The 16,579-nt window shown below is 52.1% G+C and overlaps 1 protein-coding gene across 4 annotated transcripts in view; it reads left to right on the top strand.

The window, feature by feature from the left end:
- The window catches only part of RYR1 (ryanodine receptor 1), a 118,232-nt gene that overhangs the window by 30,753 nt on the left and 70,900 nt on the right, over positions 1-16,579 (top strand). For all 4 annotated transcript variants that reach the window (XM_049703668.1, XM_049703667.1, XM_049703669.1 and 1 more), the window contains 14 exons: positions 1,257-1,651; positions 2,601-2,733; positions 3,547-3,707; positions 4,367-4,532; positions 6,577-6,663; positions 6,838-7,064; positions 8,638-9,250; positions 10,778-11,029; positions 11,373-11,573; positions 11,908-12,019; positions 13,250-13,396; positions 14,909-15,182; positions 15,943-16,057; positions 16,143-16,275. In XM_049703668.1, coding sequence (XP_049559625.1) covers positions 1,257-1,651; positions 2,601-2,733; positions 3,547-3,707; positions 4,367-4,532; positions 6,577-6,663; positions 6,838-7,064; positions 8,638-9,250; positions 10,778-11,029; positions 11,373-11,573; positions 11,908-12,019; positions 13,250-13,396; positions 14,909-15,182; positions 15,943-16,057; positions 16,143-16,275 — 3,016 coding nt within the window. The remainder of the gene's footprint in view (positions 1-1,256; positions 1,652-2,600; positions 2,734-3,546; positions 3,708-4,366; positions 4,533-6,576; positions 6,664-6,837; positions 7,065-8,637; positions 9,251-10,777; positions 11,030-11,372; positions 11,574-11,907; positions 12,020-13,249; positions 13,397-14,908; positions 15,183-15,942; positions 16,058-16,142; positions 16,276-16,579) is intronic.

Consider the following 16,579-nt stretch of genomic DNA (forward strand, 5'->3'; position numbering starts at 1 on the left):
CAGTGAGAATGAATAAACTAACCTACCCACAACCACATGGACGAGTCTCTCAGGCACGATGTTGAATGAAAGAAGCCGGACGCAAAAGAGCACATACTGTAGGATCCCATTCACAGAAAGTTCAAGAATGGGCAAAGCTGTGATGTGCTAAGTCAGAAGGGCGTTAACTGTGAACGAATAATCAGACATTAAGTTACTTTGCATACTTGCCACAGGAAGGAGATGGTCAGTAGGCTTGCCAAGGAGCAGAGGCAGAACAGGATTTAGAAGAGAGATGGGAGAGAGGGGAGAAAGAGACCCTGCAGACAGTCTTGGTTGCACAGTTTTGGGGTGAATTCACTGGCTGGTGAGGAGCACAGAGGTCTCTCTTGGCAATTGGTCCTTGAGGAGGTCAACTTGAGGTGGGGCATCAAAGAAAGGGAACTGCTCCAGTTGTTAATGGAGTCTCCAGAAAACTTGAGAGTCTGCCTTTGGAGCGCACAGGCCGGGCACCTGTCCCTCTCTCAGCTCCTGCCCTTTATTTAGGCCAGGTCGGTGCATTTCCCTCATCAGAATCCCTCACTATCTTTGAGAGTGTAGTGACTAAACGGGCACTGAGGGGACTCCCAGGGGGACTGGTGGTGTTCCAGTTCTCCATCTGAGTGCTGGGTACATAGGCGTGGTCCCTCCAAAACCTCATTGTGCTGTGCACTTACGATGTGTGCGTTCTTCTGAGTGTTATATTCCCACAACCAACAAGTCTAACAGAAATTCCTCTGGGGAGCCTTTAAAAAAATCTGACCCTTCTGGGCTGCTCTCCCCAAGAGCCCTTGTTCTGTTCACTGATGTGTTCCCAGCACTTGGAACAGTGCCTGGCACACAGTAGGTGCTCAGTAAATATTTGTGCAGTGTTAGATGGATGGATGGATGGATTGGTGGGTGGAAGGATGGAAGAATGAATGGGTGGATGGGTGGATGACCTGGTCTGGAGTGAGCCCTGTGCGCAGGAAGGTTTTGAAAGCTCCCCAGGTGATTCCAGTGTCTGACCAGGGCTGCCCACTGTACGAAGGTGTCCAGACAAAGGTAGACAGAAGGCTGAATGCACCCCACGGCCAAGCTGTGTGTCCCATGGGAGTTCGTACGCTCGGAGGAGTGAGTCTTTGGCTAATTCTCACACGGTGCTCTAAGGCCTCGTGGTGACTCTGTGTGTAATAAGGTTTAGGGCCAATGGCCTAGCTCACCCTCCTGGCTCAGGGCTTCCTGCCTCACCCCCACAGGTGACTCGTGTGGACGGCACCGTGGACACACCCCCCTGCCTGCGCCTGACCCACCGCACGTGGGGCTCCCAGAACAGTCTGGTGGAGATGCTCTTTCTCCGGCTGAGCCTTCCCGTCCAGTTCCACCAGCACTTCCGCTGCACCGCAGGGGCCACCCCTCTGGCACCCCCTGGCCTGCAGCCTCCTGCTGAGGATGAGGCCCGGGCAGCGGAGCCTGATCCCGACTATGAGAACCTGCGCCGCTCAGCTGGGCACTGGGGCGAGGCTGAGGGGGGCAAAGAAGGAACTGCCAAGGAAGGGTCACCCGGGGGCACCGCCCAGGCTGGGGTAGAGGCCCAGCCTCCCAGGGCAGAGAATGAGAAGGATGCTACCACGGAGAAGAACAAGAAGAGAGGGTGAGTCAAGGGTGGGGCAGGGTGGGGTTTGGGGGTCTGTCCTGGGACCCCCGATTAGGCAACCTCAGTGACTTGAGAAATCCCACTGTATCCCAAAGTGGGCCCATATATGCTAAGTGGGGTCAGATTACTGAGGGATCCTGTTATGTCTCGAGTGAATGTTATTATTTCCCTGGGATGCTCTAAAGGAATGTAAAATCGGGATGCCCCACTATATCTATGGAGAGCTCCACGGTCCTCGGGGTACCAAAGCTTTTCATCCAATGGACTTCATTATCTGTGAACACTAAAGGGGACCTCAGAATCTTGGGAAAGTTGACTGTACCCCAAGGTATCTCAGTGAATATCATTGGTCTTCTAAACTGGGGTCGCTCCTGTGTCTCAAATGTACCCCCCAAAAACTAACTTCAAGGGAGACCCTCAAAGGGCATTCAATTTGAAATGAAACTAAATCTGCTTTTCCCCTGCTGTGGCAGTAGTTTTCAGTGGGATTTAGTTCTGTGTCTCTTGAGGGGATGTTTGGAAATGATGGGAGGTTTTTAGTTATCACAGTTTTGGGGGGAGGTACTGCTGGCTGGGGGCTCCAGGGATTCTACGTGTCTTCAATGCACAAGGCAGTGCCCGATGAAGAATTGTCCTCTCCCAAATGCCTTTAGCACCCATATGAGACATGGTGGCTTAGGGGACCATTGTGTGCTCCCCAAGGGAACCTCCATGTTCCCAGAGGCACCTTTAAATCTGGATAACCCGGAATCCGAAAGCACAGAGCTCCTCCACGGTGGACTATGCTGGTGCAGTTGGGAATTTCATCCCTCTAGAGGCGAGGCCTTGGGTATTAGAAACCAGGCTTATTTAGGATGGATGTGGAGGCACGAACGTTGCGATGGAGAGGGCTGGGGAGCTGGGCTTGAGAGTGAGTCTCGTGACAGCCTCTCCTCTCCACCACCAGGTTCTTGTTCAAGGCCAAGAAGGCCGCCATGATGACCCAGCCACCAGCCACCCCCACTCTGCCCCGACTCCCTCGCGAGGTGATGCCTGCTGACGACCGTGATGACCCTGAGATCATCCTCAATACCACCACGGTGGGAACCGGGGACCCTCAACTTCAGGCCCCCCCTCCAGATTTCCAAATTGCATGCTGTAATCCCCAGTAATTGCCCTTATCTGGGGACACCGCAATATATACAGGAGACCACAAAATACAGTACACATCAATTTAACCCTTTGAACCCCTAAATCCATATAGCTAAGGGGCCTAAAAATTGCAGGGAACACAATGAAGCCATGGGGCACACTGATAGAACTCCCAGGGCCCCCCAAATCCCAGGGATAAACCAACATAGACTCGGCACCCCAATATTTGGGTTCACCCATATAAACTCAACACCCCAAACTTAGTAGCTATTCTAGTATATTCCTGGGAACCAAAATTCACAAGTATTCCAATACAGTTTGGGGATTCACCAAATCTGGAATATTTTCTGAGACAAGCAGCCTAGTGGTTAGGATCACGGGCTACCTGGGTGTCACTTCACGGCTCTATGTCTTCTCTGCTGTGGAAGCGCTATGGTTTCCCCATCAGTAAAATGGAGATAAAAAGTGTATCCGCTTGGTGTAAGGATTGAAGTGAGTTCATTTGTGAGCTATTATTTATTTATAACTTTGCTGTATAACCTGGGGAGGGACCCAAATTTGGGTGTATCACGAAACAGTCCCAAAGGATTCCCGAATCTAGGAATACATCAGTAAATACAGAGACAGAGGGACACAGACCCAGGGGGTCTCAAATCCAGCAACTTCTTGTTAAACTCCCAGAGGACACTGAGAATCCAGAGAAGTCAATTCAGAGTGTCAGGGAAGCCCACTGACCACCGGTCCCCCCTTTGCCTCTGCAGTACTATTACTCCGTGAGGGTCTTTGCCGGCCAGGAGCCCAGCTGCGTGTGGGTGGGCTGGGTCACCCCGGACTACCATCAGCACGACATGAACTTCGACCTCAGCAAGGTCCGGGTGGTGACGGTGACCATGGGGGATGAGCAAGGCAACATCCACAGCAGGTGCGGGCAGGGGCGGGGGCCGTGGGAGACCGGAGGTCAGCGCCGGGCACCTCCTCCTCCTTTCCTCCTTTTTTTTTTTTTGCGGTACGTGGGCCTCTCACTGTTGTGGCCTCTCCCGTTGCGGAGCACAGGCTCCGGACGCGCAGGCTCAGCGGCCATGGCTCACGGGCCCAGCCGCTCCGCGGCATGTGGGATCTTCCCGGACCGGGGCACGAACCCGCGTCCCCTGCACCTGCAGGCGGACTCTCAGCCACTGCGCCACCAGGGAAGCCCCTCCTCTCTTCCTGCTTGTCTTCCTCCCATGGCTCCTGCTCTGTGTTTTCCCTCCTCTTCTTCGTCCATTTCTTTTCCATTTTCTCCTCCTCTTCCATCTTGCCGTCCTCTTTCTAGTTTACCTCCTTTTTCTATCCTCTCGTCCTGCTCCCCTTCTCCTTCTCCTCGTTCTGGAACCATCCCTTCCCCCACCAGCTTCTAAGAATTCTAGCTCCGAGGGGCTCAGGGTCTGGGGTGAGGGGTTTCAGCACTCAGGTCTGCAGGTGGCGGGCGTTTGGGGGTGGGGCTCTGAGTCATGGTATTCCGGGAGCTCAGGGAAGGGGGCGTCCAGGGTCCAGAGCGCCTCGGCTGGCGATCGGGGCACTGATCACTCCTGTGTCCTCTAGCCTCAAGTGCAGCAACTGCTACATGGTGTGGGGTGGAGACTTCGTGAGCCCCGGGCAGCAGGGCCGGATCAGCCACACGGACCTTGTCATTGGCTGCCTGGTGGACTTGGCCACTGGCCTGATGACCTTTACTGCCAACGGCAAAGAGAGCAACACCTTTTTCCAGGTAAGCCCAGCCCTCATTCAGCAACTTAGCAATAGCATCCTCGTGTCTCAGCATCCCGGGACATCCCTCCCAGACACCCTCTGAGGGCAGACCCCAGAGAGACAGGATAAAACAGCCTCAGGACAGGCCAGAGCTGGGAGGTTCCTGGGAGACCACCTAGGTGAACCATTCCTCGAACTGACATCCAGAAAGGGAGAGACAGAGCAGAGCCTTGACCTTGGAGAGAGGTCCATATCCCTCTTGGGCTGGGTGATACCAGTCGCCACCTTTTCACCAATCAGGGCACATCCTGGGATGGGCCAAAATTCTAAGGTGGGATTTTCCTTTTCATCACTTTATTATGAAAGATTTCAAGCATACAGCAAAATTGAAGGAATTGTATCATGAATGCCCATATACCTACTACCACGAATCTGCTATCCATCCATTAATCCATCTAACTTTATTTATTTTATAAAACTTTATTTTGAATGGAGGATTTTAAAAATGCGCAAAAATAGAACAGCGTAACGAACCTCCGTGTCCCCATTACACAGCTCCAACTGGTACCCACTCACGGCTAACCTTGATTCATCTTTATCCACACCCACTGGAGGATTTTGAAGGAAATCCCAGATATCGTATGGTTTGTCTCAGATATATGATACAGTTTGTCTCTTTTCAGTATGTATCTCTAAAAGATAAGGATTCTTTTAAAAAACATAGCTACAATACCACTGTTGTCTTTAAAAAACCCCAAGAATTCTTAGATATCACCAAATATCCAGCCCATGGTCAAACTTCTCTGGTTGTCTCCAAAATGTCTTTTTACTGTTTGTTTGAATCAGAATCTAAATAAGGTGATATGTTTTGGTTGGTTGCTAAGTCCCTTCAGTCTCTTTTCATATGTAGATTTCCCTTCCATTTTTTTCTCTTTTTCCCCTTTGAAATGTATTCACTGAAGAAATCAGCTGTCTGTCTGGTAGAAGTTTGCTCCTCAAAGTGTGGTCCCGGGACCAGCAGGCTCTGCATCACCTGGGAGCCTGTTAGAAATGCAGAATCTCAGGCTCTTACCCAGACCTGCCCAATCAGAATCTGATTTTTTTTTTTTAAGAGGGCTTGAATTTTAGCTCAGTTATTTATTTATTTATTTGTTTATTTATTTATTTATTTATTTATTTATTTATGGCTGTGTTGGGTCTCCGTTTCTGTGCGAGGGCTTTCTCCAGTTGCGGCGAGCGGGGGCCACTCTTCATCGCGGTGCGCAGGCCTCTCACTGTCGCGGCCTCTCTTGCTGCGGAGCACAGGCTCCAGATGCGCAGGCTCAGCAGTTGTGGCTCACGGGCCTAGTTGCTCCGCGGCATCTGGGATCCTCCCAGACCAGGGCTCGAACCCGTGTCCCCTGCATTAGCAAGCAGATTCTCAACCACTGCGCCACCAGGGAAGCCCCAGAATCTGATTTTTAAAATAAATCTCAGGGCATTCGTGTGCATGCTACCATCTGAAGAGTGCTGGCCTAGTTTCCCACAGGCTGAATCTGGCTGATGCACAGCTGAGGTGTCATTTAAACATTTTCCTGTGTCCCCTGTATTTTCTTGTAAACTGGGAGATGGGTCCAGATTAGATTGGATTAGATTCAGGTTTGACAAGACTGCTTCACAGATAGTGGTGTTTGTTGTGCTAGAGCGTGGGTGGGTTTCTCTTCAAAGATCAGAGGGGCTGCAGGGAAAGGCAGTCAGAGGATGCTTTTTGAACTTTGAAGAATAAATAAGTGCTTGGGAGAGAAACAGGAATGGCATTCGTGGGTGGGGGTGGGCACGATGTGCGCAAAGACCCAGACGACAGGTTGCCCTGGGGGAGGTGGAGGAGGTTGGCCTCATTGGGTCAGAGGAGGTGCCGCCCGTGAGCCACTTCAGGGCTCTTGCGGAGCCTCCAGCGCCTGAGTTGGGATCTGTAGACGCCAGCAGCATCAGGCTGGGGCAACTGGCTCCCGAGTTGGGGATCCAGAGTCAGTACCACCTCCAGTTCATCTCCTTCCTCACCCTGCCCTCTTCTCCCTTTCCAGGTGGAACCCAATACAAAGCTGTTTCCTGCTGTCTTTGTCCTGCCGACACACCAGAACGTCATCCAGTTTGAGCTGGGGAAGCAGAAGGTCAGGTTGCAGTGATGGGGCGCTAATGGGGGCAGGCTGAGGACAGAGGTATGGGAGGTCAGGCTGGCAGAGCGGCTGAAGTGGGGGGAGAAATCCGGGAGGTCTTCCTGGAAACAGAGTGGCGGGAGGGAAAGGGTGGGGAATCCTGACACGTGCATCCCCCTATGTCCCCAGAACATCATGCCGCTGTCGGCCGCCATGTTTCTGAGCGAGCGCAAGAACCCCACCCCACAGTGCCCGCCGCGGCTCGAGGTGCAGATGCTGATGCCCGTGTCGTGGAGCCGCATGCCCAACCACTTCCTGCAGGTGGACACGCGGCGTGCGGGCGAGCGGCTGGGCTGGGCTGTGCAGTGCCAGGAGCCGCTGACCATGATGGCGCTGCACATCCCCGAGGAGAACCGGTCAGGGACAGCCCCGGCGCCCAGGGGTGGGGCGGATACTGCAAGCGCTCTGGGGTCTGGATCCCACCCGGTGCCCCTCCCCACTACCCCGGGACTCCAGACAACACCCCAGGAAGCCCCGGACCTACCTTACCATCCCCAGATAACACTCCAGGGGGCTCTAAATCCCTTTCAGCAGGCTCAGACCCACCTCAGGGGACCCAGCTAACACCCCAGTGGACTCCAGACTCACCTACGGGGCTCCAAACCCATCGCAGGGAGTCCAGATCCACAGCAAGGAGACCACACAGCATCCCAGGGGCCTCAAGTGCACCTCAGAGGGTCTTGCACATTATTCAGAGAGGCCTGGAGGCGCCCCAGGTTCTCTTGGACATACCCAGGAGACTTGAGAGGTATCCCTTGGAGATATCTAACCCGCTCCAGGGGACCCAGGCACACCGGGCTAAAGAGTATTCACATGGATGACAGGAAAGCTTTTAAGGACTCTAAATGTGGCCAGGATCCCAGACTCACCCGAGGAAGAGGCTTCATCTTTCCTTTATTCACTGATTCGACAGATAGCTCTGAGCTCCTCCTGTGTGACAGCAGAATTCTAGCCTGGAGACACCAAACTCTTGGGAACGGACATTCTAGTAATGCTCTTGTATAACTCAGGGGACTCAGACCTGCCCAGGAGGACTCAGACCCATCCCCAGGGGCCTCAGACGCACCCATTTATTCATTTGTTCCTACAACAAATATTTATTGAGCACATACTATTTGCTAAGTCCTTTATTTATTTATTTATTTATTTTTGGCTGTGTTGGGTCTTCGTTGCTGCACGTGGGCTTTCTGTAGTTGCGGTGAGCGGGGGCGACTCTTCGTTGCGCTGCGCAGGCTTCTCATTGCGGTGGCTTCTCTTGTTGCGGAGCACGGGTTCCAGGCGCACGGGCTTCAGTAGTTGCGGCACACGGGCTCAGTAGTTGTGGCTCGTGGGCTCTAGAGCACAGTCTGGGTAGTTGTGGTGCACTCACTTAGTTGCTCTGCGGCATGTGGGATCTTCCCGGACCAGGGCTCCAACCCATGTTCCCTGCACTGGCAGGTGGATTCTTAACCACTGCGCCACCAGGGAAGCCTGCTAAGTCCTTTTTAGGTGCTGGGAATATAGCAAACAAACAAAGAGGCAGAAATGTCCTGCACTGGCGGAGTTTACATTCTGTTGGTGCTCAAATATAACCAGGGTACTCAGACCTGCCAGAGGGGGATTCAGACCCAACCTGGGATCCTAGATACATCTCAGGGTCACCAGATATTTCCCATGGACTCTTAGATCCCCAGAGTACCAGACCATCCCATGGAACCCAGATATATGTCAGGGAGCCCTCAGACCACTGAGTGACTTCCAGAACCATTAAAAGACTCCTAGACTCAGCTCCACAGACCTCACAGAAACTTGACCCAGCAGAACACTGGGATTCGCTGCTGGGGCCACCAACACTCCCCTGAGCACCTCTTTGCCTCTCTGCGGTCTGTGTCTCTGTCTCCCACCTCCTCTGCCTGCTGAGTCCCTGAATGTGGCCCATCTCCACTGCAGATGCATGGACATCCTGGAGCTGTCGGAGCGCTTGGACCTGCAGCGCTTCCACTCGCACACCCTCCGCCTCTACTGCGCCGTGTGCGCCCTGGGCAACAACCGCGTGGCACATGCTCTGTGCAGCCACGTGGACCAGGCACAGCTGCTGCACGCCCTGGAAGACGCGCATCTGCCTGGCCCCCTGCGTGCAGGCTACTACGACCTCCTCATCAGCATCCATCTCGAGAGTGCCTGCCGCAGCCGCCGCTCCATGCTCTCTGAGTACATTGTGCCCCTCACTCCTGAGACCCGTGCCATCACCCTCTTCCCGCCTGGAAAAAGGGCAGATAATGGTCCCCGCCGCTACAGCCTTCCTGGTGTCGGCGTCACCACCTCGCTGCGGCCTCCACACCATTTCTTAGCTCCCTGTTTTGTGGCTGCCCTGCCAGCTGCTGGGGTGGCAGAAGCTCCATCCCGTCTCAGCCCCAGCATCCCTCTGGAGGCTCTTCGGGACAAAGCACTAAGAATGCTGGGGGAGGCAGTGCGAGACGGTGGGCAGCACGCACGCGACCCTGTCGGGGGCTCCGTGGAGTTCCAGTTTGTGCCCGTGCTCAAGCTTGTGTCCACCCTGCTGGTAATGGCTTCCTCCTGCTTCCCTCTGGCCTGTTCTTTCACATTCCAAATCATCCATCCATCTGTACATACATACCTCCATATGTTCCCCTCCCATTTATACATCCAGCTACCCATTCATCTCTCTGTCCATATACCCTTCACCTTCCAACTTATCCTTCTGTCATCTGCTCATTCACTTTTCCTTCCATCCATTCGTCTGCCATCTATTCATCTGTTTAGTAATCACTTCCTTCTTTCCATTCATCCATCCAACCAACCGTCATTCATCCATCCTCCACCAGCCTTTCCATCCATCCACCTATTCATTCAAACATACCCCCATCTTTCCATCCAAATGTTCCTCATCTATTTATCCTTCCAGTCTCCACCCAATTATCCATCCATCCATCCATGTATCCATCTAACTTTCAATCTAGTTGTCCATTCATTCACACATCATCACACCCACCATTTCATCTATTCATCCGTCCCCCTACCCATTTATTAATCTGTCTTTCCCTTCATGCATTCAACCATCAGCCTCCTTCCACCTGTGCATCCGTTCATCCACCCATCCACAGATTCACCCATTTCTCCATCTTCCACCTATCTGTCCATCAATCCATGCATCTCTCTATCCATATATATTAAGACCCATCCACGTACCCACAAATCCATCCAACCATCTACACCCTTTAATTCACCCATTCTCCATCCTTCTACCCCTTCTTCATTTCATGTACCCTTTCATTCACATGCCCATCTAATGACTCATCCATATATCCATCCATCCATCCAATTTTTCATACGCAAACCTATCCACCCATCCACATATCCATCCTACCCTGGTGCCTGGTTAGTTACCCATTTATCTATTTGCCCATCCACTCATTTACTTGCTTATGCATCTGTCAAACCATCTGTCCACCCACCTATCTATACATCATTTATCCTGTCATCTATCTACCCACCATCTCTTCTTCCACCTTTACCTTCATCTCTCAGTTCATTATCCACCCATCCATCCATCTCCCCATCAAACCTCTACTATTCCGTTTATTAATTCATCCACCCAGTCACCCAGTCCTCCCCCCGTTCATTCATCTCTCTCTCTCTTTCCCCACTATTTTTCCCTTTTATCTACCTACTCTCCTTGCATCTGATAGCATCTTCATTATGTTGACTGAGAGCTAGCATATGCTGGGAGCTATGAGGGCCTCAGGTGTAGGGTGTGTCCTGTTACAGAGTAACAAATGCTCAAGCTTGGGAAAAAGGACACTTCTTGTGAAGGGAGAGGTGCGCATGTTTGGCTATGTAGTCTGGGCCACGTACGTGGGACACAGGGTGTGGATCTGGGGGGATCTTAAGGAGGATGGGTGGCAGGGCGGGGGTGGGGGTGCCATTCCTGCTTGTAAGAGGAGCCGTATACAGCCAATGCAGGAATGAATCTGGCCTGTGCAGGAGAAACAGATCTGGGGAGTGAGGCTGTGTCTTGATTATGGAAGCCTTGCAGGCCACAGTGACAGACCCGGGCTTTGTCCCGTAGGTGATGGGTATCTTTGGCGATGAGGATGTGAAACAGATCTTGAAGATGATTGAGCCTGAAGTGTTCACTGAGGAAGAGGAGGACGAGGAAGACGAGGAGGATGAGGAGGAGAAGGAGGAGGACGAGGAGGAAGAGGCACAGGAGAAGGAAGATGCAGAACAAGAGGAAGAGGAGGCGGCAGAAGGGGACAAAGAAGAAGACTTGGAGGAGGGGCTGCTGCAGATGAAGCTGCCGGAGTCTGTTAAGTTACAGGTGGGCTAATTCTTCCTGTTTTCCAGCCTCCATCCCTCTGGGCTAGGACACACAGGGTCTGGTGGGGCTTGAGTGCGGACTTTGTCCCAAGGCACTGGGGAGCTGTGGAAGGGCATAAAGCGGTGGAGTGCTGCTGGCTTTGAATGAGCTATCTGGTTTCCATGTGGGAGGTGAATTAGAGGGATGAGACCGTGGAGATGGCCGGCTTGAGGATCCAGGCAGGAGACAGTGGTGGCTCGACCAGAGCAGGGCTATGGATTGGGGAGAGAAAGCAAGAAAAGTTTCCAGGAAGTCCTGACGGTCTCACCACCATCCCTCCTACTGCATGGCTGTCATCCCACAGATGTGTCACCTGCTGGAGTATTTCTGTGACCAAGAGCTGCAGCACCGTGTAGAGTCTCTTGCAGCCTTTGCAGAGCGCTACGTGGACAAGCTCCAGGCCAACCAGAGGGACCGCTACAGCATCCTTGTGAAAGCCTTCACCATGACTGCAGCTGAGACTGCCCGACGTACTCGCGAGTTCCGCTCCCCACCCCAGGAGCAGGTCCTCTGACCCCTGACCCCAGCTGGCCTTACTGTCTAAACCCAACCTCAACCTCTCCCCTTACTCTGATCACTGAGGATACTCACTTAACCTCTAAATCTGAGCTTGACCTCTGACCCTATCCATATACTTATCTGTTACTCTTCTACCTCTCTCTGAACCAGACTTCTGAGTCACCGCAGACTGACCCTGACTCCTTTCGAACCTTTAGTCGCCCAGATATTCTTCGCTAATGACCTTAGACAGGAACTCACGATAGGGTCTTTGATCCTTGACTTCAGAGTTCCTGCTCTGGGGTCTCTGACCCTCATTCTAATCTTTGACCTTCCCCTAGATCAACATGCTATTGCACTTCAAAGATGCTGACGACGAGGAAGATTGTCCTGTCCCTGAAGAGATCCGACAGGATTTGCTCGAATTTCATCAAGACCTGCTGACACACTGTGGTAAGAGAGGAGATCAGAGAATCCTCCTCCCAAATTTGCTCTTGAGACCTGTCTTGAAGTTTTCCTGATCTTAAATATCTACAGTATTCGTGCAGTACCTGTTGGTAAAATGAATGAGTGACTGAATGAATGAACATGTCAGTGAACAGGTGGATGATGAGTGGAAGGATATGTTTATGTGGGTATTTGGGTGGATGTATATGTGGACGCATGGCTGTCGCTATAGCTGGATGGAAGAGTGTGTGAACTGATGGAGAGAAGGATGGCCAAATAAAGAAATGCGTGAAGAGACGGCTGACTGGTTGGATGCATGGAAAGAAGGATGGCTGGAGGGGTGGATGGCTGACCTCTATCTTTTCTCATAAGTCAGCTGATAATCTTACTAAGATTTTCTTATATGTGATGAGTCATTTTTCCCTGGCTGGCTTTCAAGATTTCTCTTTACCTTTGCCTTTAGGCAGTTTGAGTATGATCTATCCAGGTGTGGAGCTCAATGAATTTATCCTACTTGAGCTGTTTTTGGTTTTTGCCGCACCATGAGGTTTGTGGGATCTCAGTTCCCCAACAAGGGATCGAACCCAGGCCACGGCAGTGAAAGCCAGGAACCCTAACCCCTAGGCCACCTAGTTTCTTGGATGTGTAGATTAATATTTTTCATCAAATTTGGGACTTTGAGGCCATTATTTTTCCAAATATTTTTCTGCTCCTTCCTCATCTCTCCTTCTAGGACTCCCACTATGCATCTGCTGGTGCACTAGATGGTGTCCCACAGGTCTCTGAGGCTCTGTTAGTTTTTCCTCAGACTGGATAACCTCTGTTGTTCTACCTTCTCCTGCCAGCTCAAGTATGCTGTTGTACCCCTCTAGTGTTTTTTAAATGTCAGTTTTTGTACTTTTCAACTCTATATGGTTATTTTGTATATTATCTACCTCTATTAATATTCTCTGTTTGACGAGTCATTGCCATCATAATTCTCTTTAATACTTTAGACTTGGTTTCCTTTAGCTCTTTGAAGATACTTGCAATAGTTGATTTAAAAGACAAATGATCCAAGGAATGAATAAATGAACAAACATGAGCATATAAAGAAACAAATGGAAACCCCCCGTGAATGCACACATGAATGAGAAATGAGTGAGTGAACACATGAATGAATAAAGAAGTAAATGATAGAGCAGATGAATAAGCAAACGGATGAATGACACGCTCTCTCTTCTTGACCACCTCCAGGAATTCAGCTGGCGGGGGAGGAGGAAGAACCAGAGGAAGAAGCCACCCTGGGCAGCCGCCTGATGAGCCTGTTGGAGAAGGTACGGCTGCTGAAGAAGAAGGAGGAGAAACCGGAGGAGGAGCCGCCTGCTGAGGAGCACAAACCCCGTGAGGACTGGGGCCACCAGGGATGGCACAGGGGTGGGCCAAGCAGCCCTGCGCTGGGGGAGTTTCTGGGTCCAAGACAGGCCACCAGGAGTAGCCCAAGGGACGGGTGGATGGGTATTAATGAGAGAGGAGGAGTGGAGAGAGGGGTGAGAGGGGAGGCATGCTGGAGGCGTGGCCCCGAAGTTGGGGCTGCACAGTGTGTGTGTTGGAACAGTGTGGTGCATGGCTGCCAGAGCAGAGGCATACATCCAACCTTGGGATGGGGCATCTCCTGCACCACCATGGCTTCCACGTACTTGTGGCTTTTCTTTGTTTTTCCCTTATTTCTTGGTGAAATGATTCTTATGCTGAGGGCTTAGGAAAGCAGTCATGATAAATGTTGGGCCCATGGGTCATTAGGCAAACTAGATATTAACACCATATAACAAGGAGAGAGTCCCTAATATTGGTGGAGAGTTTATTCTATAACATTCAAGAAACTTTATTGGGCCAACTCCGGGCCAGGCACTGTTGGTAGGGCCAGGGAACGTAATAGGGGGAAGAGTCAAAGTCCCTGCCTTCAAGGAGTTTAGAATATTACAAAAGATACCAATATACATATACCATAATGTCAGATGGCCACACATATTAAGAAGAAAACTAAAGCTGAGTGAGAGGAGAGAGAGGGACAAAGATGGAGAGATTGGAGTGGGGGAGTGAGGTATGCAAAGATCTGGGGAAAGATGATTGGTACAGATGGAACAGCCAGTGCAAAGGCCCTGAGGCAGGAAGATGCTTGGTGCGTTTAGAGACCAGTGTGGCTGGAGCAGAGTGAGCCGGAGGAGAGGTACAGAATATGAAGTCAGAAGTGATGGGTCCAGATCGTGTAAAGCAGATGGAAGGAAGGTAGGACATGTCACAGGTCATGAATTGACACCATCATTCAGTGCCAGTGCAGGAAGGTTTCTCCTGACCCTGAGACACAGGAGACATCTGTCTTCTCTCCCAGAAATCCTGGGAAGAAAAAGTGTTGGGAGAGAAAGAGAGACAGGGAGAGAAATGGATGCTGGATATAGAAGAGGAGAGTCCTGGGGACATCGCCAGGGAAAATAAAAGAGTTCATTTTTGACATAATTTTCAGATGACACCAAAGTCTTCACAGTTTTTCTTTGTGTCTGTTGTCTCCCATGATGAAAAATCAGCAGTGTTTTTACAGAACAAATGGAATGACCACTTGCACTTTCAAAGGCGCTCAGAATAACGCTCTGGTACTTTGCAGTGATACAAATGCTTTTTCCTCTTAAAGCTTTTAGGGGGGCACTTACGGTCTGGGTATAGGGTGAAGAGGATAGGGAGACTCCTAGAGCCACAGAGCAAAATCTGCCAGAATCCGCCCCCTCCAGGCAGGGGGAGGGCGGGGGGGTGGGTGGTTAGTAACTGAGAAGCCCTCTGGAAAGAGGGGCGCCCTCTGTACCGTTTTCGCTCAAGGCCCTGGCCAGGAAGAGTGTTCCTACCCTTGTGTCCCCTTCCCAGAGTCGCTGCAGGAGCTGGTGTCCCACACAGTGGTGCGTTGGGCCCAAGAGGACTTCGTGCAGAGCCCCGAGCTGGTACGGGCCATGTTCAGCCTCCTGCACCGGCAGTACGATGGGCTCGGGGAGCTGCTGCGTGCCCTGCCCCGGGCCTATACTATCTCACCCTCCTCTGTGGAGGACACCATGAGCCTGCTTGAGTGCCTTGGCCAGATCCGGTCCCTGCTCATCGTGCAGATGGGCCTCCAGGAGGAAAACCTCATGATCCAGAGCATTGGGTGAGGCCCCGCCCCTCCCCTGACGCTGCACGTCCCCGGGGAAGGGAGGGGAGACCTTCCGGCTCAAGCTTGTCCACTGGCTCACGTCCTCTGGACGCAATAATGTGTCCTTCCCTACTTCTGCTCCATCCTCAGGGGGGTGTGCTCCTCCCAGCAGCTAGCCTGTCTCCCTAGGTAATGTCCAACCCCCCCCCACCCCGTTACCTCTCCACCCACCCCTGGGTAACAGCTCCTGCTCACCTGTGACTCTTGGCTCAAGATGTACCCTCTTTGAACTTCGGTTTCTTCATCTCTAAACTGGGGAAGAGCCGCGCTTATCTTGAAGAGTTGTGGTGCGGCTTCAGTGAGCTCATGTAGCGGTAATAACAGTAATAATAATTATGATAACAATAGTCTTGAGCACTCAGTGCCAAGTGAGCCTCATTCGTTCACTCAGCAAACATCTATTGAGCACCTACTGTGTGCCAGGCCCTTTCTAGGCACTTGGGGTTACAACATGCAACATGATGGAGATCTCCGCCCCAGGGGAGCCCACCTTGGACCCTCTGGTTTCCTTGTCTGTGAAAGAGGGATAATTCTAGTTCCCGCCTCCCAGAGTGGACATAAGGATTGAATGAGTTCAGATCTGTAAAGGGAGCGGTGCCGGGCACAGACTAGGAGTTCAGTAAATGTTAACTTTTACCACAGTGGTGGTGATGGCTCCTGCAAGGGTCTGGAGGCTCTCCCTGGACTTGCCTCCATGCACTCTACCTGTCCACAGGAACATCATGAACAACAAAGTCTTCTACCAACACCCGAACCTGATGCGGGCGCTGGGCATGCATGAGACAGTCATGGAGGTCATGGTGAATGTCCTTGGGGGTGGCGAATCCAAGGTAAGGGGGCTGCGTGGGCCGGCGAGCTCAGGGTAGGCGGCCCCGGAGGGCAGGCACTGACCACCAGCCCACCCTGCTTGCCCAGGAGATCCGCTTCCCCAAGATGGTGACCAGCTGCTGCCGCTTCCTCTGCTACTTCTGCCGCATCAGCCGGCAGAACCAGCGCTCCATGTTTGACCACCTGAGCTACCTGCTGGAGAACAGCGGCATTGGCCTGGGTGAGGAACCCCGAGCCCACTCCTGGCGGTCCACCCAGGCTGGCCCCACTCTCCGCTGGCTCACTTAGTCATTTAACAAATACTCACTCTTAACTCACCCTGGATCTGGACCTGTAATGAGAAGTGCTGGGGATACCCAGACAGCCCTGGCCCTGGCCCTAATGGGGTTCACAGTGGAGTGGGGTAGACAAACCCATCCCAGACAGTGTCAGCCTGGACTGGTCAGGCCTGGGATGGAGAAGCACAGTCAGAGGAGGCACCTGACCCAGGCTGGAAAAGGGGTGGTCAAGGAGGGCTTCCTGGA

Source organism: Orcinus orca, chromosome 20, assembly GCF_937001465.1.
Source record: "Orcinus orca chromosome 20, mOrcOrc1.1, whole genome shotgun sequence".
NCBI lineage: Eukaryota > Metazoa > Chordata > Mammalia > Artiodactyla > Delphinidae > Orcinus > Orcinus orca.